At 44.8% G+C, this 24,476-nt stretch overlaps 1 protein-coding gene across 7 annotated transcripts in view; it reads right to left on the bottom strand.

The window, feature by feature from the left end:
* LOC106611735 (phospholipid-transporting ATPase IG) overlaps positions 1–12,795 on the bottom strand; it is an 83,810-nt gene extending 71,015 nt beyond the window's left edge. For 3 of the 7 annotated variants that reach the window (XR_014378801.1, XR_014378800.1, XM_014212254.3), the window contains exon 1: positions 12,175–12,790. Coding sequence is in view for 5 of the 7 variants with exons in the window: in XM_014212254.3 (XP_014067729.1) it covers positions 12,175–12,201 (27 nt within the window). In the remaining 2 variants the exon portion in view is untranslated. Of the gene's footprint in view, positions 1–12,174 lie in introns of all 7 variants that reach the window. The other 4 variants (XM_014212257.3, XM_014212259.3, XM_014212255.3 and 1 more) reach the window with 2 other exon arrangements.
* Between the last annotated feature and the right edge of the window lie 11,681 nt (positions 12,796–24,476).

Below are 24,476 nucleotides of genomic sequence, written 5' to 3'. Positions count from 1 at the left end.
CTGCTGACCAAGGCCCTATGAATTCTCACATGACCCGAGAAGACAGAGCAAGGATGGGAGACCTTGGTAGACAGGGTCAGCAGGCAGAACCAGCCTTCTGGTTTCCTCCAGCACAAGATCACCTGTACTCTGAAAGAATTGTGCTTTCATCTTCCTTAAAAATGGCAGTCTGGGTGAAACACAGGGTAAGAGCTTGAGTGTAAGGAAGACTTTCTCCCCCACAGCCTAGGCCCATCTCTAGGTTTAGGAAGAACACTGCTAGACAGTCAATATCTTTCCTGTATCCTGACTACAGCCAATCTGGGACTTTACTGGCAGGCAGGCAGGCTTGCCAAGTGGGAGTATCAAATGTATCAAGGCCATTTTCTCTCTCTCTCTCTCTCCAGTGGTCTTGGGCACCACCTTCTCCCCATGAGAACAGATGAGACAGGGAGTGAAGACGCACTAATACTCCCCATCCCTTAACTGGAGAGGAGACCCATTATTTCAGAACCACTCTCTTATAGCACCTCCACTCAACAACAGCCCCCCAAAGCCTACATGAGGTGTTCCTGCCTGGTTAAAAGCACAAGCTCCACAGCCATTACGGAGGAAGTGAATTATTAAGGTGCTCCAGCTAAACGATCTGTAGACCTGGGGCCATGTGTGGCGTTGACAGCAGTCTGTCAGAGACGCCACCGACAGACAGCTGATCTGATCACGGACCAAAAGCCACAGTGCCTGTGAAATGTGAACAAAAGCCAGCTAGACACTGAGGTGTCCACCGACTGTACCGGGGACAGGTTAGAGCAAAGCACAGACTTGAGTTTAGGGCGCCTCATTAGCTATGCACATGAGGAACAACATGCTTCTCGTTAAAGGCGGAGTGAGATTTCAAAAGGCAAATGTCTCCCTCTGCAGAAATTGAGATGCAGACAGTCCTGTTGTCTCCCAGTCTGGGAAGAGCCAAGTGATTGCATAATGCTCTGTCAGGCATGAGAGAGAGGAAGTGTTGTTCACACCTCAGTGTAGCTGTCGAACCTGTAATGCACTGCCCACCGGGCACAGCATAGCACTCCTCCAACAGGACAGACTGGATGGATCGGAGTGCCAGGGCGATGAGGGGAGTGAGTGAGGGGGGAGGAAGCACAACCAGTTCCAAGGACAAAAACACATACAGGTTTTTCCAAAAGAAGCGCATCTTATTCTCAACCGTTCTCCCTCCGAGGGACCCTCCACTCGGATCATTTTCTCCCCAGGAACTCAGTGAAGTACACTTAAAAAATGCCTGCTTCCATCGTAATAAGACCATTAGAGATTGAGAAAGCTGTGAACAAGACAACACATAATGCATCCCTAATGACAGAAGGTTGAGTAAAAGCAGGCAGCACAGAAACTAAGTGACCACACACACAACTACCCTCCCTGGACAATGCAAATTTCACACTGCAAATAAAGGAACATTTTACAAAACAAATTAGCCTTGAAGCAGAGAATACAAATGTTCTCAGTGCCTTTGGCTTCGACTGTAGACCCGTTTCCCCATTCAGCCAGAGACCACTGTAGGTTAGTTATTACCCATTGCTACCCTACTTTTCATCTGAGACAGTCTCTCTCTATGGGAGTCATTAACCGCGAGAGCGACGACGTTGCAATGCTGCCTCAAGGTTACAGCCACAGTAAGCCAACACTGACTGGGGATTTTAAACAAATGAAGAAGTTATTGAACAACCAGCCACAAACTAGATTTCATGGAAGCGGACATTTGGGACAGTTTAACAGAAACATAAGACACTTCATAGAATACAAATCATGCCTTAAATTAAACTGCATATTAAAAAGAGGAAGAGGTCCAATGAGAACTCCCTGGGGTCCAATAGATAAGAACAGCTGTGTTGAATGGTCATCGATTTAGGAGGGAATGTCAGTGTAAAATAATGAGGGTCAGACCATAGGGCCAAATTCATTTTTGCACGGTTACGTGATCGCAATACTCATCTCCAAAAACAGTGCAGCCGAGGCCAAGCTATATCAGGAAAGGCTAATGTAAGGAAAAAGTCAAATTGATGGAATTCTTTGCCTCTTAGTCAAAGGACAAACTAGGCAGTTCAAAGCCAATAATGGAAGGCTGCAAAAGCAAAATTATAGTGAAAGTGCCAGGACGTCAAAGTTTGACAGTAGATTCCTGCTCGATGAAAATGCATTAGCTACAACAGAGCGATGGGGATCAATAAAACAAACATGGAACACTGAGTTGAGGCGAGACTCAACTGCTGGGAAATAAACAGTGCATTAGATGATTGACTAGAGCTCCCAACTTTACATTATTAGATTATGCTTTAAAGGAAATTAGGCACACATTGTTAAACAGGAAGTGGCTGGTACGTCGAGGAAAAATACATGGTATTCAAGGCGGAGGCAACAGAATGCTGCCTTCAGTCATTGCCAAACCCCGGATGATAAGGTCACAGTCTGACGACACCGTGTCCTGTCACATCTCTTTTCCGAGAGCTAGAACGGGCAAAACGTCTAGGAACTGACTAGTACTGAGTTCTGGTTAAGGGGTTCCTCTCAAAACATGAACTGGCGAGATAACTGCACTTGTAGGTGGTTTTCGGTTTGATGCCGCTCTCATGCGTGACAGACAAGCCATCAGATGTGAAATTTGGGACAGACGTTTCTGACCATGTTGTCAGTACAACCAGTGTGGTTAGCCAACAGGATGATGCAACCATGACAATTCTATTAGAATAGCTTCCATCATGTCTGGTTGGAATTTTGTTCACCTTTAGAAATCAGATTACCATATGGGTGTATAATACAGTACATTTTCTACACTAAAGACACCTCCATCTCCATCATGTGCAGCAACACCCTCCCCCCGGAAAAGCCATCTCTGCTTGGCAGTCGGCCACCACCACGATGCAAAACACGCAGGGGCGAGCTACTCCTAGAGAACCAGCAGACGAGTGGCATGGTGCATATCACAGCCATACTGCAATCCACAATGCCAACAGCAACCTGGGTGTCCAGGTGAAGGGGCAGGCAAGCCCTCTTCGAGCCAAACTGACAACACACAACACAAGGCACACAGTTACCCGCATACACAAAAACAATACACAGAGTTACCCTTGCACAAAACAATACACAGGCACACAGTTACCCTCGCACAAAACAAATGATTAGCACTGGAGGAGATACTTTAAATTATACATCAACTGGCCAGAGAAAGAAAGGGGCTTGCTGCTTTCCAGGCCTGAATCTCCAAGTGAAATTGACAGACAAGGCTGGTTGGTGGGTGCTGGGTTGCTCAATTCAAGTAGGAGAATAGAGGAAGCAGAAGCAATGAGCACCTGAATACAACCTCAAAGTGGATACTGGCTGTTGTCACTTGGTATCTGTGAGTGAGTGAACATGACAAGTGGCTTGTGGAGCTCGGGGCAGAGTGGGCCCTGATATCATGATGTACGCTAACAAAATAAAAGCCTGTGACTGCAGGTGCTGTCGAGGTCAGCTCGGTCAAAGCATATTCTGCAGAACAGAGGGCGTCTCTGGATTTGTGTTTGCATACCACATGCCTGGACACGGCGAATTTAATTTTGCAGTCAAACGAGCAAAGCAGTGTGGACGTGAGTTGTAGGTTGCTACAGAAACAGGTCTGTTGGAACAATTTCAAAACGAGATCTAATACAGCTAGTCCTCCATTGTGAAACGCAGTCCTAAGCTTGTTGCTGATGCTGTATAAGCCTCATAAGGAAATCTCCTACTTACTGGTTTAATGAGGTGTGAAGTGCAGGGCATGGAGAGAGGGAACACTGGAGACCAACTACAGTTCTTCATGCCCTGCACGTGCCCCAACGACACCCGCTTCTGACCGCCCTGCACGTGCCCCAACGACACCCGCTTATGACCGCCCTGCACGTGCCCCAACGACACCCGCTTCTGACCGCCCTGCACGTGCCCCAACGACACCCGCTTCTGACCGCCCTGCACGTGCCCCAACGACACCCGCTTGTGACCGCCCTGCACGTGCCCCAACGACACCCGCTTGTGACCGCCCTGCACGTGCCCCAACGACACCCGCTTGTGACCGCCCTGCACGTGCCCCAACGACACCCGCTTCTGACCGCCCTGCACGTGCCCCAACGACACCCGCTTCTGACCGCCCTGCACGTGCCCCAACGACACCCGCTTCTGACCGCCCTGCACGTGCCCCAACGTCACCCGCTTCTGACCGCCCTGCACGTGTCGCAACGACACCCGCTTCTGACCGCCCTGCACGTGCCCCAACGACACCCGCTTCTGACCGCCCTGCACGTGCCCCAACGTCACCCGCTTCTGACCGCCCTGCACGTGTCGCAACGACACCCGCTTCTGACCGCCCTGCACGTGTCGCAACGACACCCGCTTCTGACCGCCCTGCACGTGCCCCAACGACACCCGCTTCTGACCGCCCTGCACGTGCCCCAACGACACCCGCTTCTGACCGCCCTGCACGTGCCCCAACGTCACCCGCTTCTGACCGCCCTGCACGTGCCCCAACGTCACCCGCTTCTGACCGCCCTGCACGTGCCCCAACGTCACCCGCTTCTGACCGCCCTGCACGTGCCCCAACGTCACCCGCTTCTGACCGCCCTGCACGTGCCGCAACGACACCCGCTTCGATATTATCACGGTACTTACTTGGCCTCAGCCACAGGAGCACACAGGGAAACCCCAGTGGGAACCAGATGGAAACGGTACAATGTGTACACGTCAAGCACCCAACCAAAACAGCCAAGAGCACACAAACGGACTGAACTGTGTACGTCAAGAATAGATTTTGGAAACACAAGTAGCCTATCGATTTCAATGCTCCAGATGTAATGCCAACAGACATTCATCAAGAAAATCAGGATGACCAACAGCGAAAACCGCTAAATAAAGCTAATCTGCTAGTTAACAGTGAGCACATAACAGACCACACACACAAAACACCAATGCTGTTAGTCACTGCAGTGCTAGTGCAGGCACTCTCCTCTCTCGCCCTCTCTCTCTCGTCTGCTTACGCTCTTATTAACTCAGTTTCAATCTCACATTCACCTAGTCACATTACCCTTCAAACTTCACATCTAAAATTAGCCAACAGTTCAGACTGTCGTGACTTTAAGAGACATCGTACCATCATGACAGTATTGTGTCACCACTATCACTGGTTCACACAAAGGCCCATTGTAGTTCAAGGCGCTCCTGACTGCCATTCGCAGACAGTGCCGAGTAGCACCGATGTTTATTAATAGGACAACAGCAACTTGAATTGAGGACTGGTTAGTCCTAAGGAGCTACTGTTGAATGGAAAAGGCCCATTGTTCCAGTAGCAGACAGTGTTCCGTACTGTACCATCCGTGTACTGTCCGGGATTACACTTGGGAGGGGGAGACAGCTTCTTACTTTGGGATTCATCTGGAGCTGAACACAGTAGGCCAGTAAAGCAAGCTAGTGACAGAAGTGCTAAGTGACGATTATGGGAATGTTTTTCCAAGACCAGAGACGTCCACGTTGTGAGATAAAGGCCCTAACAGGTGGCCATACTCAAGAAATGCTTTTTTTTTTTAAATTCATTCATCATTCACTGTCCATACAGGGTATGAATACAAATGAGACGCTGGGTAATTCAAGTGCCATTGTATAAAAGCAATGCAGTCTCCTACCTCGGGCGTCGCCTAACACGAGGACGTCATGATAAAACTGCACGCTGAGGGTTGTGAAAATGTTTACAATTTGCAGAAAAACTGTGGGTGTTAAAATGTTTGTTTTTTTTTAAAACAGGAAATAAATAAGTATTTTTGAACAACGCTGACCAACGCCTGTGGTTGTCCAGTCTGCATTGGGAATTATTGTTCCTCAAAAACATGTCCATGAGTGTCACAGCATGTAGAACAAGGAACATATTAGCCACTTACAAAAGACAAACACACTGTAGGTGAAAGTGGGAAAACTTACTGTAGCTTGCGATACACCAAGTCTTGGTTTTGGATTTTAGCACAGTGAATGCATTAACCCTCGGGACAATATCCAGGGCCCCACGGAAATCGAATTTGCTTAATAAACTAAATCTGTCTGTTTAAGATAGAGACGCGTTTTTTTTGCATGGGCTGCGTCTCAATTCCCACATCCGCCAAATGGCGGCCTTCCGCATCTGTGGTGAAAGGTGGCAGAGAAGACAGCGGTGTTTGTCAGACCATGAGACATCTCGAAAATCGGGCTTCTCACGAAAACGTCTGTAGCATCCGAATGGTTTGGCCTACAAACTAATATGAGCACCCTATGGGAGGGTAACACACCTAGGGCTGTTGCGGAGGGCTGTTGCGGAGGGCTGTTGCGGAGGGCTGTTGCGGAGGGCTGTTGCGGAGGGCTGTTGCGGAGGGCTGTTGCGGAGGGCTGTTGCGGAGGGCTGTTGCGGAGGGCTGTTGCGGAGGGCTGTTGCGGAGGGCTGTTGCGGAGGGCTGTTGCGGAGGGCTGTTGCTGGGACCGTATCTCCACCGGTCAGGAGTCATGAAGGCTGTCAAATTCCATGTGAGCGTTTAGTCACAGTAATTAGGCTTCTCCAAGCTCTGATGCTGCTGCTGGTCATTAGTAGTCTACCAAAGATGCTAACTGACTGGTACTCAGCGCTCTATTGTTCCTCTAATCACTCAATGCAAATGTGGTCGAAAATCTAATCAAACACTTCATGAGAGCCCATTTTAATAGGCTATGCAATGGTGGGAGAAAACAGAGCGATGGCCTCAAAACAGGATAACATCAGCTTTCTATAGGTTAGGCCTACTATATTCATTTCTCAACTTTCCTAATATTAAGCACATTGCTTTTCTTTACAACAGGAGTATAGCCTACCTGGCTGGCATCAAAATGAACCACGGGAAAAGTGTCCTCCATTCGCTATTTAAGTGCATAGATGTATTTTCTCCCCACTGCGATAAAGGGGCATTTGATTATTTAGTACATGTAAAGACAAGATGAGCCTACCACATATATAATCACTTGTGAACGATGCCCAGCATAAGAAGCAATGCCTTTTTGTAAGAGTCTCACGAACATTGGTGGTTTTGATCAACGATCCCCACAAGTGTCACGTCTGAAGTCGGTACCGCCGATCTGACAACTTCTGACTGCAGCGTCCCAACAGTTTGAGCTACACACTAATATGACCCCTCTAAGGAAAGGTGTGTATCTCAAGAACATGTACAAGCCTCACAAGTCTCAACCTGCAGGCAGCCCTGTACCTGTTTTTATTTTATTTTTTATTTTTTTATGAATGGAAGTATATCAAACATTCAGAACATTACTACACAGCGTGGTGGGGGAATGGTACGAGCAGCACCAAGACAACGACTGGTTCAGGTGCCTGTAGTACTGCTGCTGTACACAGATCCCTTCTCGTTTGCATACGTGTACTGTATGGCTGTGACTAAACTAATCTGGACTGAGCGTGCTACGCACTGGCTTTCATCCCGTCGCCACGTCAGGCGCAGGGAGCCATCCGATATGGCGGGAGGTATCTGACATCTTAATGCCGACGAGCTTTCAAAAGAAATTACAAATAATCTGCATCTCAGCTGCAGCAGTTCTGATGTCATCTTTCATAATTCAAGCTACTGACTAATTGCCATTCAAACATCTGTATGGCTGCAGGCAATAATTGGTTTGAATAGGGCCGATCCTTCCTTCCTATGTGCTGCAGGCAATAATTGGTTTGAATAGGGCCGCTCCTTCCTCCCTATGTGCTGCAGGACATGATTGGTGTGAAGGGGGCCGCTCCTTCCTTCCCTCCCTCCCAGTCATTCGTGACTAGGGTCAAGGGACTCATTTTTCTACCCGTCGCTGAGTGCTGCCGGCTGCCCTGGCGTAAGTGTTTGTTCTGGAGGTGGGGGTGGGGGTGGGGGGCTGCTCGCAAGTGTGTGTGCGCGTTACCAACAGTGTGTGTCAACCGACACTCAAACCCATGTGAAGAGGTTGCCGTTTCTCTCGTGTCAGTGACTATGGTTAATAACTGGGATGGCAAAACATTGGTTCTTTAATTACCCTCGCCGCCCACCCTCCGTCTCTCTGACAAAAACATTTCCACACACACTTCAACATTCTCTTCAAAGCTCACTGCGAACGCTCTTTGGGTAATGCCGGCCATGGAGCGCAACAAGGATTCTCTGGTTGTTCTTCATAAATATATGGATGACGAGAGCGCATTTTAAGTGCTGCTACCGAAGCACCGATACGCAGGCCCGAAGAGGAGGAGCGTTGTGAGAATTTAAAATAAAATCAAGTGGATTGAATTATTTATAAGTACAAACTGAGAATTCAACCTCGCTTTTAGACGGGAGATGGAACACCGCCACAAAAAGCAACGGTGCACCCATGGCACCCTTACTTAACACCAGACCACCTCTCCCCACTGCCCTCAGCCCCTGAAAGCCTGTCCATTAGGTGCAGTGAGAGGAGTGCGGGGGTTACAACAGATAAACCTACTTGTATGCCCCTCCATATCCTCAGGTTCAGTCACGCAGGGCCAGGCTCTGTGCTCCATCAACCTGTCCAAAACCCTGCTACCGTTTATCCCCCGCCTCCCCATGCTAAATGTATTTACTGTCCTGCTGTGTGTGGTGCAGATGAGCTCCAGCGGCTGGGTTTTCATTATTGGGTGGAGAGGGGTAGCGTGGAGAAAAGTCCAGAGTAAGCACTTCTGTTCACCAGCCAGTCTTCAAGACTGATGGCGGCAAAACGGAGCACAGCTCTAATCAATACGCAGCTCTCCTGATTGAAAACAGCCGCCCAGACCTTGTAAGGACTGTGGCCTCTGGGCACTCTCACCCTCTCAGAGTACTCAACCCAAAAACTCCTCCCAAGGAGCCCCCCCAGTCTGTACAGCCAGGTCTCACTCATCACTTGACAAACTACCCCCATCTCTTTCACTATAGGTGTTCAGGATCGTAAGTGAGGATCCTGGACCTCTCTATGTTTAGTCACAGGGTAGATGGTGATGCGTCAAAACAACCAATGAATGCACCAGCTAAAACAAAACACCATCGCTCTCAGAAGAAGCAGAACTGAGAAGCTACGGTCCAGCTAAAACAAAACACCATCGCTCTCAGAAGAAGCAGAACTGAGAAGCTACGGTCCAGCTGAAACAAAACACCATCGCTCTCAGAAGAAGCAGAACTGAGAAGCTCTTCTTACACACAAGAGACTGGCTGTCAGGTCACAGAAGTCAACTATGTTTGTTTAGATGGGAGGGGAATTGGATCATGAGAGAATCCTTGTGTGTGTTGACTGTGGACTGCTGCGGCGCGAGGCTCTTCTCTCTAAATCGACCTGAGAATCAGGTTCACAGCATCTCAAGGCTCTTCTCTCTAAGTCGACCTGAGAATCAGGTTCACAGCATCTCGAGGCTCTGACTGTTTAACATGCACGCCTGCAAAGCCCTGATAGGAGACAACATCCCCCGCCAGGCAAGGGCCCGCTTGTTAGCGCCGAGGTCACAGCAGAGTAGAGGCTGAGCAATATATTGAATTAATACAAAATGTATGTTTCAGTGAATTAAAAAAAGAATTAACGTTTAGGTCCGCATGTTGTCTTTTCTGACGCCTGGAAAGCCCTGATACGAGACAACATCCCCTGCCAGGCAAGGGCCCGCTTGTTATTTTTAGTAGTACATTGTTATCCATTACTGTATTGTTGGGGTTAGAGCTTGCAGGAAAGACATTTCACTGTACTTGTGCATGTGACATTACAACGTGAAAGCCCTCAGAGGGTGCAGCCGACAGGGCTGAAAACACCCGAGACTGCAGCAGCTCATTCAATTAGATGGACCTCACACCACAACAGAGAAGTAGAGAGAGAGAGGAGGAACAACATTCCTGAAATGTTCAGGCCCTCACACAAACATTTGCGGTCCTTTTTTGGTCAAAGCCACTGTTGGTTAACAAAGCCCCGCAGTGAGCCCCGCAGTGAGCCCCGCAGTGAGCCCCGCAGTGAGCCCCGCAGTGTCCATCTTTAGATCTGTCCGGGGGTGGATTTCAAACGACTGACTGCATCACCATCACGCTCCCTTAATGCTTGCACACATTGCACTGAATGCGGATCTAGTGTTCGTCTGCCGATCGTTCAACACGCTGCGTTTCAGGGACCACCGGCTGAACACGCACTCGGTTCGCAAATTACGCTCAGAGATGCCAAATACTCGCGGCCAGCAAACTCTACTGGTGTGTCAAAGCCAAAGTTAAAGTTGTCGCCATTTTCTATTTTGACAAAATATTGAAAATCGTCATACTGTATCTAGGGTAGAAAGTATTACAAGTTCATAAATAATGTAGATTAAAAAAAATGTTTAACTCTCCAGAATAAAAAGGCACTTAATTTCATAGGCTAATTGCTAGGAATGTGTATTTAATGAATAGAAACTGAAATGAGAGAGGGCAGGAAGGATCATGGCTTTAGAATGCAGCATTGAGACAAAAATAGTTGGATCTTAAACCTGCACATTATCCTGAATTCACTTCTCATGTGCGGTCCTTTGAAGTGCTTGTACAGATAAACAGCAAAACAAATGTCCTTATGTAAGCCATGTACTTGAACTGAGTGACCGGATTGCATAGACAGTATGCAGAACATTAGCATTGTCCGCTCCAGTTACCCAGGAGGAGGTTAGGAGGACTGGCTATCAAGGCACAGGAAAGGTAGCTACAGTACTAGGGAACAGAGACTGGGCGACGGAATGCCTTGATGTGTCCGTGCTCTTCCCTTTGAGGAAAGGAAGGGGTTTCCAAATTGAAAACAATCACATTTCCGCCAGGCTTCACCTCTTCACAGATCTAGCTGCTACCTTCAATGGCTTGAGAGAACATGAAAGACAGCTCTGGGATTCTGCATTCCTGTCAGAGCATTACAACCTCTGGAGCTTCCGCCTGACGTAAAGCACAGCACCACTCGTTCTGTTCCCACAGCCATCTTTAATGAATTTGTGAAGACACTCGGGGCTTTAGCGCATCAGAGGCAAGTCAAGTGAAGTGAAGCTCCCGATTCCTCTTCAGATTGAGTCTCCCTCCGTATCTCCCTCCCTCCTGTAATGTACCACGACGCCCCCCCCCCCCCCCCCGAGCGAACTGGAGGGTGGTGTGAATTACAAGGCAGAAAGCCAGAGCTCGAGATTACAGCACAATGCGCATCAATGAAAGCGTGGCTGGCTGCTACACACAAAATGTTATTTACAGCTCACACAAAAAATAAATGACAGGAGCAAACAGCTCAGGAGGTAGAATTATACGCTGACCTGGCAACACTTAAAGAGAAGCTGGAAAAGGGTCAGGTTGCATAATTATTATATTGCTTTTCCTCCTCCACCAGCAGTATCTAAGCTGCTCACATTGACTCTGGGGATAAAACCTAATAGTGACAACAGGTTATTGGAGGGAAGGACTATAAAAAGGAAGTAGAAATGCATTCATTAACAGGGGCTTGTGACTGTGCACGTGAATAAGGGCTTGATCCATGCTTCCTTCTTTGATGATGACCATCAACCGCCAATGATTTAAGGACTATAAAACTTGTACTGAGCATTATTAAAACGTATGGTTGAAATTTGCTGACAACAGTGAAATTTAATTCAGACAGATACTGAGTAACTTTTAGTTCAACAGAAACCAATGATGATTTCACGAGGCTTCTTTAAATACAGGACCATATGAAACAGGGTAACAGTAATTTCATTACTGAAAATTATCATTCAACATCACATTCAAGTAGAAAGGTAATGACAACCTGCTCTGAGATCAGTTGTTTTTAAATGACCATCTGAGGAGACTGAGTTATCAAAGTTGATCGCTTGTAGCGTTATCCCCTAGGGATGAATTACTGCCTACTCTCTGTCAAAAAGATCCATGTAAAAGAGGAAACTTAGTAGTAATATTGTAGCCAATAAGTTACCGTTAACCTTTGGTAAAACTAGCCAGCATGCTTTCATGGGTAGCAAGAAGCATCACTCTGCTGACAGTATATTATCTTGATAATTGCTTGACAGAATAGCAAGAGGCGGTTGGCTAGCTATATTCTGGATTAGCTATATTCGGCTAACGTTAGCTGGCTATAGCTACCTACCAAACATGCCGCATAAACTTGAGTGCCGGGTGGCTGGCTAGCCACGTGTATTGCTGTCATACATACCAAACGGTTCAGTCTTCTCCGTAGCATATTTCAGTATTTTCTTCAGTCTTCTTTGGTAACTGGGGACACCAACGAACTAGTAGTTTCAACCAGCTTACTACAGGCTCTGTTTGAGCTTTTCTGATATGTAACTTCGCATGTATATTAGTTAATAACTAGCTCTCTATCCAGCTATGTTGTACCCCAGTAGTCCTTCTGGCTACATGGAATGCCGCAGCGATTCTAAATTGTTTCCATTTTGTTTGAATTCGAGCTCTTCTAACCATTCGCATTATACCTTTTAAATATGAATCGCGTTGCGGTGTTACTGTGCTAGTCGTGCTTCCCCGTGTAAAACGTTGAAATTATCCGCGACATCCTGTAGTACTATGCGCTGTTGCTGTCTTTTCGGAAATGAATCGTCGCATACATATCAAGTCGCCGCGCGGTGTGGTGGACATACAAAAAAGTAAGTTCAATGTTGATTCATACACACGTCGGACTCGCTTACTACCGCCCCCTTGTCTTCTTTCAGCCAAACCCTGTCAAACTATTTTTTTACAACCCCCACAACCATCCCAAGGCCGGGTTCAAGTGCTAGTCAGAAATAGGAAACTTGGAAATGTCCGACTTCCAAACTGGTTGTAGTTATACACGTGCCGCGTTCAACGAATAAGCAAGTCATTAATGTCAGAGTTTCCTAGTTCCTACTAGTATATGAACGTAGCCATAAGCCCCGCCCGTTGAAGGTGCGACGGTGAGGGGTTGTGCTGGGATTTGTAGTCATAAGTCTATTGGTGAACTGCATTAGCGATTTCCTTTTAATAAAGTCTTATCTATCCTGTATCCGTGTCAATAGTAAAGATGAGCCAAATATTATATCCAATAACCAGTTCAGTAGTCCCAGCACCAAGCAAAAAGTTGCGTTAAAGACGTTATATACAGAATATGAACTATGGTGCTTACCCCGAAAAGTATTGTAGACTGTGTATAAAAAAATGTCTTTTTTTTTTTTAGTATCTGTACTTTACTTTAGTGTCTATATTTTAGAAGAACTTATACTTTTACTTCATTACATTCGTAAAGAAAATAATGTACTTTGAACTCGTAAATTTCCCCTGACACCCGAAAGTACTCATTATATTTTGAATGCTAAGACAGGGAAATGGACCATTTCCTAGACAGGGAAATGGTCCAATTCACTCACTTATCAAAAGATCCTCCCTGGTCATCCCCAATGCCTCTGATCTGGCGGACTCACTAAACACAAATGCTTTATTTGTAATTCATGTCTGAGTGTTGGAGTGTGCCCCTGGCTATCCATAAATAAATAAGAAATGGTGACTTCTGGTTTGCTTGAATGAATAAGAAATTATTTATACTTTTCCTTTTTTTATTTTAGAAATTACATTTACTTTTGATACTTAATTATATTTAAAACCAGATACTTAGACGTAGACTTTTACTCAAGTAGTATTTTGCTGGGTGACTGACTTTTACTTGAGTCATTTTCTATTAAGGTATCTTAACTTTTACTCAAATATGACAATTGAGTACCTTTTCCACCGCTGGCCATTTGTGTAGCCTGCTATACCTAATGTACTTGTGGGCTGCTGTTGATGAGCAGATCATGATGGTGAGCAGTGGTGTAAAGTACTTAAGTAAAAATACTTTGAAGTACTACTTAAGTAGTTTTTTGGAGTATCTGTACTTTACTTTACTATTTATATTTTTGACAACTTTTACTTTTACTTCACTATATTCCTAAAGAAAATACTGTATATTTTACTCCATACATTTTCCCTGACAACCAAAAGTACTCTTTACATTTTGAATGCTTAGAAGGACAGGAAAATTGTCATATTTTGCCTCTGGCCTGGCGGACTCACTAAACACAAATGCATCTTTTATAAATAATGTCTGAGTGTTGGAGTTTGCCCCTGGCTATACATACATTTTAAAAACAAGAAAATTGTGCCTTCTGCTTTGCTTAATATAAGGCATTTTCAATGATTTATAGTTGTACTTTTCATACTTAAGTATATTTTAGCAATTACATTTACTTGATACTTAAGTATATTTTAAACCAAATACTTTTAGACTTTTACTCAAGTAGTATTTTACTGGCTGAATCACTTTTACTTGAGTTACTTTCTATTAAGGTATCTATACTTTTACTGAAGTATGAAAATTGAATACTTTTTCCACCACTGATGTTGAGATCCGTATGCTTGACTCTATCGCCACCGTGTGGCTTTATAGTGAACTGCAAACAGTTTTTCTCAAAAACTTGAAAGTGTTTATTGAAACAATTGAAAACAGAAAAAGCTTATTTCCTATCTACCAGTATCAACATAGTACATCTACAATGGAAGAGAAATGTATTTATATTTAATCTCAAGTGATCATAATGAAACATAAGGATAATTAAGTAGGTAGCTTCCATAAATGTGATGTTTATTTTCTATTTAAACCCATAGGCCTAAGTGTAGGATCCATTGATCAGTTGTCTTCCCTCATCTCATCTTCCTCTCAGGCCTAGAGGTTCACTCTGAAAGGGAGCTGTCCTGGCATCTCACAGAGCTGGAATCCCTGGTCCTCTTCCTGGACACCTTTGGCCCTTTAGGGGTGGGCCCCAGGTCAGGTAGGCCTAATGTGGGTCCTCCAGGTATGGCATTTACATGCCTCAAGTAGTCCTCGTACTGCTCTGGGTCCACTCTGTTAAAATAGCTTGCCACCACAGTGACAGTTGCATTGTTTCTTCCCATCTCTTTCACACAGCATCCAACTTCTCCTTCCTGTTCTTCTTTCTGTCTCTCAGCCGGTGTCCGTCTCTGCCAACGTTCCATATACTTAGGGTGCATTCGTAAATTCAATCTGGGGTGCCAGAGTGTGCTCAAAGTGCCTTCTGGGTGTTCATAAATTCAGAGCTTTGTCAGATTGTCCTTTCGTAAATTCGGAGCGTTTCGCTCTCTAGGGTTCAGAGCGCACACTGGACGCTGTGGCCGAGGAGTAGGGTTGATCAGAGGGTTCTGGCCTTACAACTGCAGTCAAGCACGCAAGCTAACTGGCTAACGTTGGCTAGCTTGCTAGCTACTTCGAGGCACAAATGAGAAAACACCTCACTCTGACCATTTTACTCCCCTCAGCAGAGCTGGTTAGGCTGATTTCATGTTATCTCAAGAGTTGGTGACTGTAACTGTGCTGCTGGCAACAATTTAATTACATTTTTTTGCCAACGTTTACTGACACCAGCCATATTTAACAGGCGTTCGTAAATTCATAAATTATTCTGTGCTCTGGCACACTCAGACGAGAGTGGTCCGAAATCAGAGTAGATCACCAGAGTGAATTTACGAACGCACCCTTAGCCAGAGCCTGTGGCTATTCCACTTCCACTTTCTTCATCTCAGCATTTGTCGTCAGTCCCTTAATAAAACCAACATTCAGTACCCATTCCTGACACTCATCGTTAAGTTCAGCCTTATCCTTAGCCTGTGTACCAGTTCATTTACCAGTGCATGTACCACTTTCTGACAGTCAGTCAGTTCCTGTGCCTTCTTGCGAAGGTCAGCCAGTTGGCATGCTACATCCTCTTCTTGAGCCTTTGCCCTAGTTTGAGCAACGACCAGTTGCTGAACCCGTAACTTGACCGGTCTCTTATCTAGTTTCCGTTTTATTATCTTTCCGAGTTTCTTTGCCTCAGTCTGAATCTGTGCATGGGTTTGGGCTTGGGAAGTATAAACGGACCTCTCTCCCTGACCTCTCTCCCCGACCTCTCCCCGTCCTCTCTCCCCGTCCTCTCTCCCCGACCTCTCTCCCCGTCCTCTCTCCCCGACCTCTCTCCCCGACCTCTCTCCCCGTCCTCTCTCCCCGACCTCTCTCCCCGACCTCTCTCCCCGTCCTCTCTCCCCGACAACTCTCCCCGACAACTCTCCACGACCTCTCTCCCCGTCCTCTCTCCCCGACCTCTCTCCCCGTCCTCTCTCCCCGTCCTCTCTCCCCGTCCTCTCTCCCTGACCTCTTGAACTGACCTGAGATTTAAACAAAATAGTAATATTATTGTTAGCTTGAGTGTATTTACATAATTGGTACTCTTCTCTAATATCTCAATTTACAAATCCCTTTTTAATTCCTCCTCTTATCATTTTGTACGCTAACAAAAGCAAGACTTGCGTGATCGACTTGGTGGGTAGGGTTAGGTAACGTTCTCCATTCATGTTACATTTCAGAGTCATCCACAGTTAGTCTAGAAGTTTATCTGAAGTCATTTCTGCCAGGTGTAGAAGATTCTGACAGTGGCTGTCTGTGTTTAGAGTGTTGAGAATCGATTAGACTGCGGATGCCATAATGTTCCTTTTTGACATTACAATCAATGTTGAAGCCTCTGACAGGTGCGATGTCCACTGTTACCATGCCAACAACATCACATGATGAAGATCACTGAAGTGGCATCAAGGGTTGAAAAGTCAGAATATTTTTTTTATTTTATTTTTACAGTAACTTACATTCACCATGGCTGTTATGATCTCATGAGCATATTCTGTCATCTAATCCGGGAGGTGATTATCACAGAACAGAACAGAACAGAACAGCCTGCTATGGCAGTAGGTCTAGACTACTGCTGAGCCCTGCTGCCCATGTAGATACTTGATTAAATCACAGACAACTTCTGTTCTTCTGAGGCAAAGATGTCAATTTGTGGATATTTCCACATTATATACATAAATCCTACATTGCCACACCCATAGAACTAGAATTCTAATTCTGGTCCCAACTCCCTAATCATGATGGTGAGTTCTGTGTGCTTGACTTTATCTCCCTGTGTGGAACCGCAATTCATGTACTGTCTGATGTTTGCTTCTCATCGTCTGACCGAGGACTATAGCGTTAGTGGTAGTTGAGTGAGCATCAAATTCATCCATGTGTTTACAAAGGAAGATTATTTTAACATTAACAACGTTCATTAATAAAGTTTCTTGTCAATTAAAGTAACTGTCCAGTGAAAACCTCACTTTTAAAAGTTCATATTCTCTTAGCCAAATAATGTTGTTGACTCATCCGAAACTCATATTTGTAAAAACACATCAAACTTGTATCTCACACAGGCATTTCAAAAATAAGGGGAAAAAAGTCAACTGGAAGTGTCAGTTCACAAAAGGCTTTTATTTTATTTTTACATGGGGGTGAGGTATTCTTTGAAAAGACAGGGTTTCAGATGTTTTCAGAAGATGGGCAGGGACTCTGCTGTCCTTGCTTCATGGGGAAGCTGGTTCCACCATTGGGGTGCCAGGGCAGAGAAGACCTTTGACTGGGCTGAGCGGGAGCTGCCCTCCCTTAGTGGTGGGAGGGCCAAGAGACCAGAAGACGCAGAACAGAGTACTTGAGTTGGGGTGTAGGGTTTGAGCGTAGCCTGATGGTAGGGAGGGGAATTTCCTCTTGCTGCTCCTTAGGCAAGTACCATGGTCTTGTAGTGGATGCAAGCTTCAACTGGAAGCCAGTGGAGTGTGCGGAGGAGCAGGGTGACATGGGAGAACCAGGCAGGATGCAGCATTCTGGATAAGTTGCAGGGGTTTGATGGCACAAGCGGGGAGCCCAGCCAAAAGCCAACATTTCACACATACATTGTATTCATTTAGCAGACACTCTTATCCAGAGCAATTTACAGTAGTGCAGAATTTCCCAAACTCAGTCCCTGGGACCCCGAAGAGTGCACGTTTTCATTTTTGCCCTAACACTACAGAGCTGATTCAAATGATCAACGCTTGATGATTAGTTGATTATTTGAATCAGCTGTGTAGTGCTAGGACAAAAAAACAAAACGTGCACTCTTCGGGGTCCCGGGGACCGAGTTTGGGAAACGCTGCAGTAGTGAGTTCATTTTCGTGCTGCAGCTTTAAATCAATTTAAATTTGAAAACTTTAAATCATTGAATAATATTTCTGTATAACAAAAATGATAGGCATATGGATGAATTTATTCAACTTCTAGGCTATTCATCTTACCTCTTTGCCAAATATCCCATTATGCATCAACACATTTATTCAACAATGTATATTCTTGAGAGATACATTTATTCAATAGTGGTCAAATTATTCCAAAGGGTTCAATCTCATATTTCCTAGATCAAACACTACACCATTAGGTCAATCTAATAGAATCACAACTGCAACGGTTTAGAGCACACAAATCAACAAGTTTTACGTGTGTGTCAACATCATTTTGGGGCCTAAAATAGAAAATTGAGTTTCGGTCATTCCAAATATCTCCACACGACGGCAGCGCAGTAAAGCCAATGGAACGGCTACTCGCTGGCGGCAGGCACGGCTATATATCCGTGGCCTCACATTATTGTCTCCATGGAACTGAATAAGTAGCCTAACTAATAATGTATTCTGCTATCAAACTAGCTATCAAACTAGAAGAGCTTGAGAAAAAGTAGCAAATAATGTTTAGTCTCTTCACACTGTGTTCCATATGGTGTAGGTCTGTAACCTAGATTATGTGTGTTATCAGTTTGAACAGCAGTTGATTGTTGTGTGTAGTGTATCAAGTTGCACAGCAGTTGATTGTTGTGTGTAGTGTATCAGTTTCAACAGCAGTTGATTGTTGTGTGTAGTGTATCAGTTTGAACAGCAGTTGATTGTTGTGTGTAGTGTATCAGGTTGAACAGCAGTTGATTGTTGTGTGTAGTGTATCAGTTTGAACAGCAGTTGATTGTTGTGTGTAGTGTATCAAGTTGCACAGCAGTTGATTGTTGTGTGTAGTGTATCAGTTTCAACAGCAGTTGATTGTTGTGTGTAGTGTATCAGGTTGCACAGCAGTAGATTGTTGTGTGTAGTGTATCAGGTTGCACAGCAGTTGATTGTTGTGTGTAGTGTATCAGGTTGCACAGCAGCTGATTGTTGTGTGTAGTGTATCAAGTTGCACAGCAGTTGATTGTTGTGTGTAGTGTATCAGGTTGCACAGCAGCTGATTGTTGTGTGTAGTGTATCAGTTTGAACAGCAGTTGATTGTTGTGTGTAGTGTATCAGGTTGAACAGCAGTTGATTGTTGTGTGTAGTGTATCAGTTTGAACAGCAGTTGATTGTTGTGTGTAGTGTATCAGGTTCCATAGCAGTTGATTGTTGTGTGTAGTGTATCAGGTTGCACAGCAGTTGATTGTTGTGTGTAGTGTATCAGGTTGCATAGCAGTTGATTGTTTTGTGTAGTGTATCAGGTTGCACAGCAGTTGATTGTTGTGTGTAGTGTATCAGGTTGCACAGCAGCTGATTGTTGTGTGTAGTGTATCAGTTTGAACAGCAGTTGATTGTTGTGTGTAGTGTATCAGGTTGCACAGCAGTTGATTGTTGTGTGTAGTGTATCAGGTTGCACAAGAGTTGATTGTTGTGTGTAGTGTATCAGTTTCAACAGCAGTTGATTGTTGTGTGTAGTGTATCAGTTTGAACAGCAGTTGATTGTTGTGTGTAGTGTATCAGGTTGCATAGCAGTTGATTGTTGTGTGTAGTGTATCAGGTTGAACAGCAGTTGATTGTTGTGTGTAGTGTATCAGGTTGAACAGCAGTTGATTGTTGTGTGTAGTGTATCAATTTGAACAGCAGTTGATTGTTGTGTGTAGTGTATCAGGTTGAACAGCAGTTGATTGTTGTGTGTAGTGTATCAGTTTGAACAGCAGTTGATTGTTGTGTGTAGTGTATCAGGTTGCATAGCAGTTGATTGTTGTGTGTAGTGTATCAGGTTGCACAGCAGTTGATTGTTGTGTGTAGTGTATCAGGTTGCACAGCAGTTGATTGTTGTGTGTAGTGGATGAGGTTGCACAGCAGTTGATTGTTGTGTGTAGTGTATCAGGTTGCACAGCAGTTGATTGTGGTGTGTAGTGGATCAGGTTGCACAGCAGTTGATTGTGGTGTGTAGTGGATCAGGTTGCACAGCAGTTGATTGTGGTGTGTAGTGGATCAGGTTGCACAGCAGTTGATTGTGGTGTGTAGTGGATCAGGTTGCACAGCAGTTGATTGTTGTGTGTAGTGGATCAGGTTGCACAGCAGTTGATTGTGGTGTGTAGTGGATCAGGTTGCACAGCAGTTGATTGTGGTGTGTAGTGGATCAGTTTGCATATTAAAACAACCCAGAGGCCTACATTTGTTTCTTACTCTACAAATGTTACTTACCCGGCTATTGTTTATTCTGTTACTTAAACATTACTTTAGAATATTTTACTATCATAATGCTCTAACAATAAAGAGGGGGTGCTAATTTATGTTGCAATTTGTTTTCCAACACACACTATATATACAAAAGTATGTCCTTCACATTAGTGGAGTTGGCTATTTCAGCCACACCAGTTGCTGACAGATGTATAAAATTGAGCACACAGCCATGCAATCTCCATAGGTACATTGCCAGTAGAATGGCCTTACTGAAGAGCTCAGTGACTTTTAACGTGGCACCGTCATAGGATGCCACCTTTACAAGTCAGTTCGTCAAAGTTCTGCCCTGCTAGAGCTGCCCCGGTCAGCTGTAAGTGCTGTTATTGTGAAGTGGAAACGTCTAGGAGCAACAACGGCTCAGCCGCGAAGTGGTAGGCCACACAAGCTCACAGAATGGGACAGCCGAGTGCTGAACTGGTATTGCGTAAAAATCGTTTGTCCGCGGTTGCAACACTCACTACCGAGTTCCAAACTGCCTCTGGAAGCAACGTCAGTGCAATAACTGTTCGTCGGGAGTTTCATGAAATGGGTTTCCATGGCTGAGCAGCAACAAATTAGCCTTAGATCACCATGCGCAATGCCAAGCGTCGGCTGGAATGGTGTAAAGCTCGCCATCATTGGACTCTGCAGCAATGGAGTGATGAATCATGCTTCACCATCTACTTTCCGAATGCATAATGCCAACTGTAAAGTTTGGTGGAGGAGGAATAATGGTCTGGGGCTGTTTTACATGGTTCTGGCTAGGCCCTTAGTTCCAGTGGAGGGAAATCTTAACGCTACAGCATTCAATGACATTCTAGATGATTCTGTGCTTCCAACTTTGTAGTAACAGTTTGGGGAAGGTACTGGCTTCAACTCCATCAAACACCTTTGTGATGAATTGGAACACCGACTGCGAGCCAGGCCTAATCTCCCAACATCAGTGCCCAACCTCACTAATGCTCTTGTGGCTGAATGGAAGCAAGTCGCTGCAGCAATGTTCCAACATCTAGTGGAACGCCTTCCTAGAAGAGTGGAGGCTGTTATAGCAGCAAAGGGGGAACCAACTCCATATTAATGCCCATGATTTTGGAATGAGATGTTCAACGAGCAGGTGTCCACATACTTTTGGTAATGTAGTGGATGTGTACATATGAAATATTAGTGTGACTAGGCTTAATCTTTGGGATGTAGTAGTGCTTGTAGAATGTTTTTTATAGCATTTAACCTTTTACTGCAGTGGGCTAAATCAGGGTCACACAGAGTGTTTCTTGGTAGTTCTAAACAAATAAAGTATCCACCTCACACACATGGTTTAAAAAGAAGACACCTGTACCATGTCAGATACAGCGTTGAATTGTACTCAGTTTTGAGTTTGCATCCCAACATTATATACATCACAGAAGACTGAAATATAACAAAACGGTTGACATTGAAACACCACATATTTTGCAGTTAAAAAAATATATGTTTGTTAATGATGAAATTATGAAAAATATGAATAACATTCCACCCATGAGGCTATTAGGTCATTTGACTGCAGGAAAGGGATACAGCAATGTCTGTTCCTCTGCTACCATTTTAACATGACCTGTAGGCTACTCGGGATACATGGTATGGATCCAAATAACGCTTTTGTAATGTTGATAAATGTAGTATGTGGATAAGCTTGCTGTAATGAAATGATTTATAAAAGAGGAATGGCTGTGATATTTAAATCATTGACCTACTCCTCATATGTAATCCCTAAAGGGAACCCACTTGGCAATCACTGATTGAATCAACGTTGTTTCCACGTTGAAAAAAGACATACAGTACCAGTTAAAAGTTTGGACACACCTACTCAATCAAGGGTTTTTCTTAATTTTTTTTACTATTTTCCACATTGTAGAATAATAGTGAAGACATCATAACTATGAAATAACATCATGTAGTAACCAAAAAAGTGTTGCACACTCTTGGCATTCTCTCAACCAACTTCATGAGGTCATCACCTGGAATGCATTTCAATTAACAGGTTGTTAATTGTTAAAACTTAATGTGTGGAATTTCTTTCCTTCTTAATGTATTTGAGCCAATCAGTTGTGTTGTGACAAGGTAGGGGTGGGAAACAGAAGATAGCCCTATTTGGTAAAATACCAAGTCCATATTATGGAAAAAAACAGCTCAAATAAGCAAAGAAAAACTAAATCTGGAAACTTTCAAGAACTTTCACAGTTTCTTGAAGTGCAGTCGCAAAAACCATCAAGCATTATGATGAAACTGGCTCTCATGAGGACCGCCACAGGAAAGGAAGACCCAGAGTTACCTCTTCTGCAAAGGATAAGTTCATTACAGTTACCAACCTCAGAAATTGCAGCCCAAATAAATGCTTCACAGAGTTCAAGTAACAGACACATCTCAACATCAACTGTTCAGAGGAGACTGTGTGAATCAGGCCTTCATGGTCGAATTGCTGCAAAGAAACCACTACTAAAGGACACCAATAATGAGAAGAGACTTGCTTGGGCCAAGAAACACGAGCAATGGACATTACATTTAGACCGGTGGAAATCTGTCCTTTGGACTGATGAGTCCAAATTTAAGATTTTTGGTTCCAACTGCTGTCTTGGAGACGCAGAGTAGGTGAACGGATGATCTCCGCATGTGTGGTTCCCACCGTGAAGCATGGAGGAGGAGGTGTGATGGTGTGGGGGTGCTTTGCTGGTGACACTGTCAGTGATTAATTTAGAATTCAAGGCACACTTAACCAGCATGGCTACCACAGCATTCTGCAGCGATACGCCATCCCATCTGGTTTGGGCTTAGTGGGACTATCATTTGTTTTTCAACAGACACTGACCCAAAACACACCTCCAGGCTGTGTAAGGGCTATTTGACCAAGAAGGAACATGATGGAGTGCTGCATCAGATGACCTGGCCTCCACAATCACCCGACCTCAACCCAGATGAGATGGTTTGGGATGAGTCGGACCGCAGAGTGAAGGAAAAGCAGCCAGCAAGTGCTCAGAATATGTGGGAACTCCTTCAAGACTGTTGGAAAAGCGCTACTCATAAAGCTGGTTGAGAGAATGCCAAGAGTGTGTAAAGCTGTCATCAAGGCAAAGGGTGGCTACTTTGAAGAATCTAAAACATTAAATATATTTAGATTTGTTTAACCCTTTTTTGGTTACTACATGATTCCATATGTGTTATTTCATAGTTTTGATGTCTTCACTATTATTCTACATGCAGAAAATAGTAAAAATAAAGAAAAACCCTTGAATGAGTAGGTGTGTCCAAACTTTTGACTGGTACTGTATATGTGTTGACATTGTATCAACGTTGAAAACTGATTGGACTTGCAAAAAGTGGGAATTTTGTATTTTTTTCACCTAACTTTTAAACTAAATCCAATGACATGGTGAATTTCAAGTTGAATTGATGTTAGCTGACAAAATGACAACTCAACCAAAATTAAATCAAAACTAGATGTTGAAATAATGTCTGTGCCCAGTGGGAAGTACAGTGGTGACTATAGCGCCCCCCTTCCCTCAACAGTTTAGAAGGCATTCCTCCACTGCCTCTTCCCCTGTGTGTATCAGTCTTGTGAATCCAAACTGACAGTCCCCATGGAGGAGCTTTGGCTTGGTGGAGTTGGGAAACTTCCCCAGCCATCTGTCCTAGAGAAGCCCCCCTCCCTCCATGCATCCCTCATTCCCACACTGCGCCTTTGTCAGCAGCTCCTGTCCCTGGACTAGGCGTGGTGTACGCTGAGGCTGGGGCGACCATGGGTGCTTTCACAGGCACCTGCAGATGGGACAAAGGGCCAAGGGTGCTGGGCCTGAAGACAGATTGATGCTTTGTGCGTTGAGGCAAGAGAGAGTGTGTGTGTGTGTGTGTGTGTGTGTGTGTGTGTGTGTGTGTGTGTGTGTGTGTGTGTGTGTGTGTGTGTGTGTGTGTGTGTGTGTATGTGTGTGTGTGTATGTGTGTATGTGTATGTGTGTGTGTGTGTGTGTGTGTGTGTGTGTGTGTGTGTGTGTGTGTGTGTGTGTGTGTGTGTGTGTATGTGTGTGTGTGTATGTGTGTATGTGTATGTGTGTGTGTGTGTGTGTGTGTGTGTGTGTGTGTGTGTGTGTGTGTGTGTGTGTGTGTGTG

Source organism: Salmo salar, chromosome 09, assembly GCF_965601325.2.
Source record: "Salmo salar chromosome 09, fSalSal1, whole genome shotgun sequence".
NCBI lineage: Eukaryota > Metazoa > Chordata > Actinopteri > Salmoniformes > Salmonidae > Salmo > Salmo salar.
Note: the sequence above shows the minus strand (reverse complement) of the source record. Positions and strands in the feature narration are given on the sequence as shown.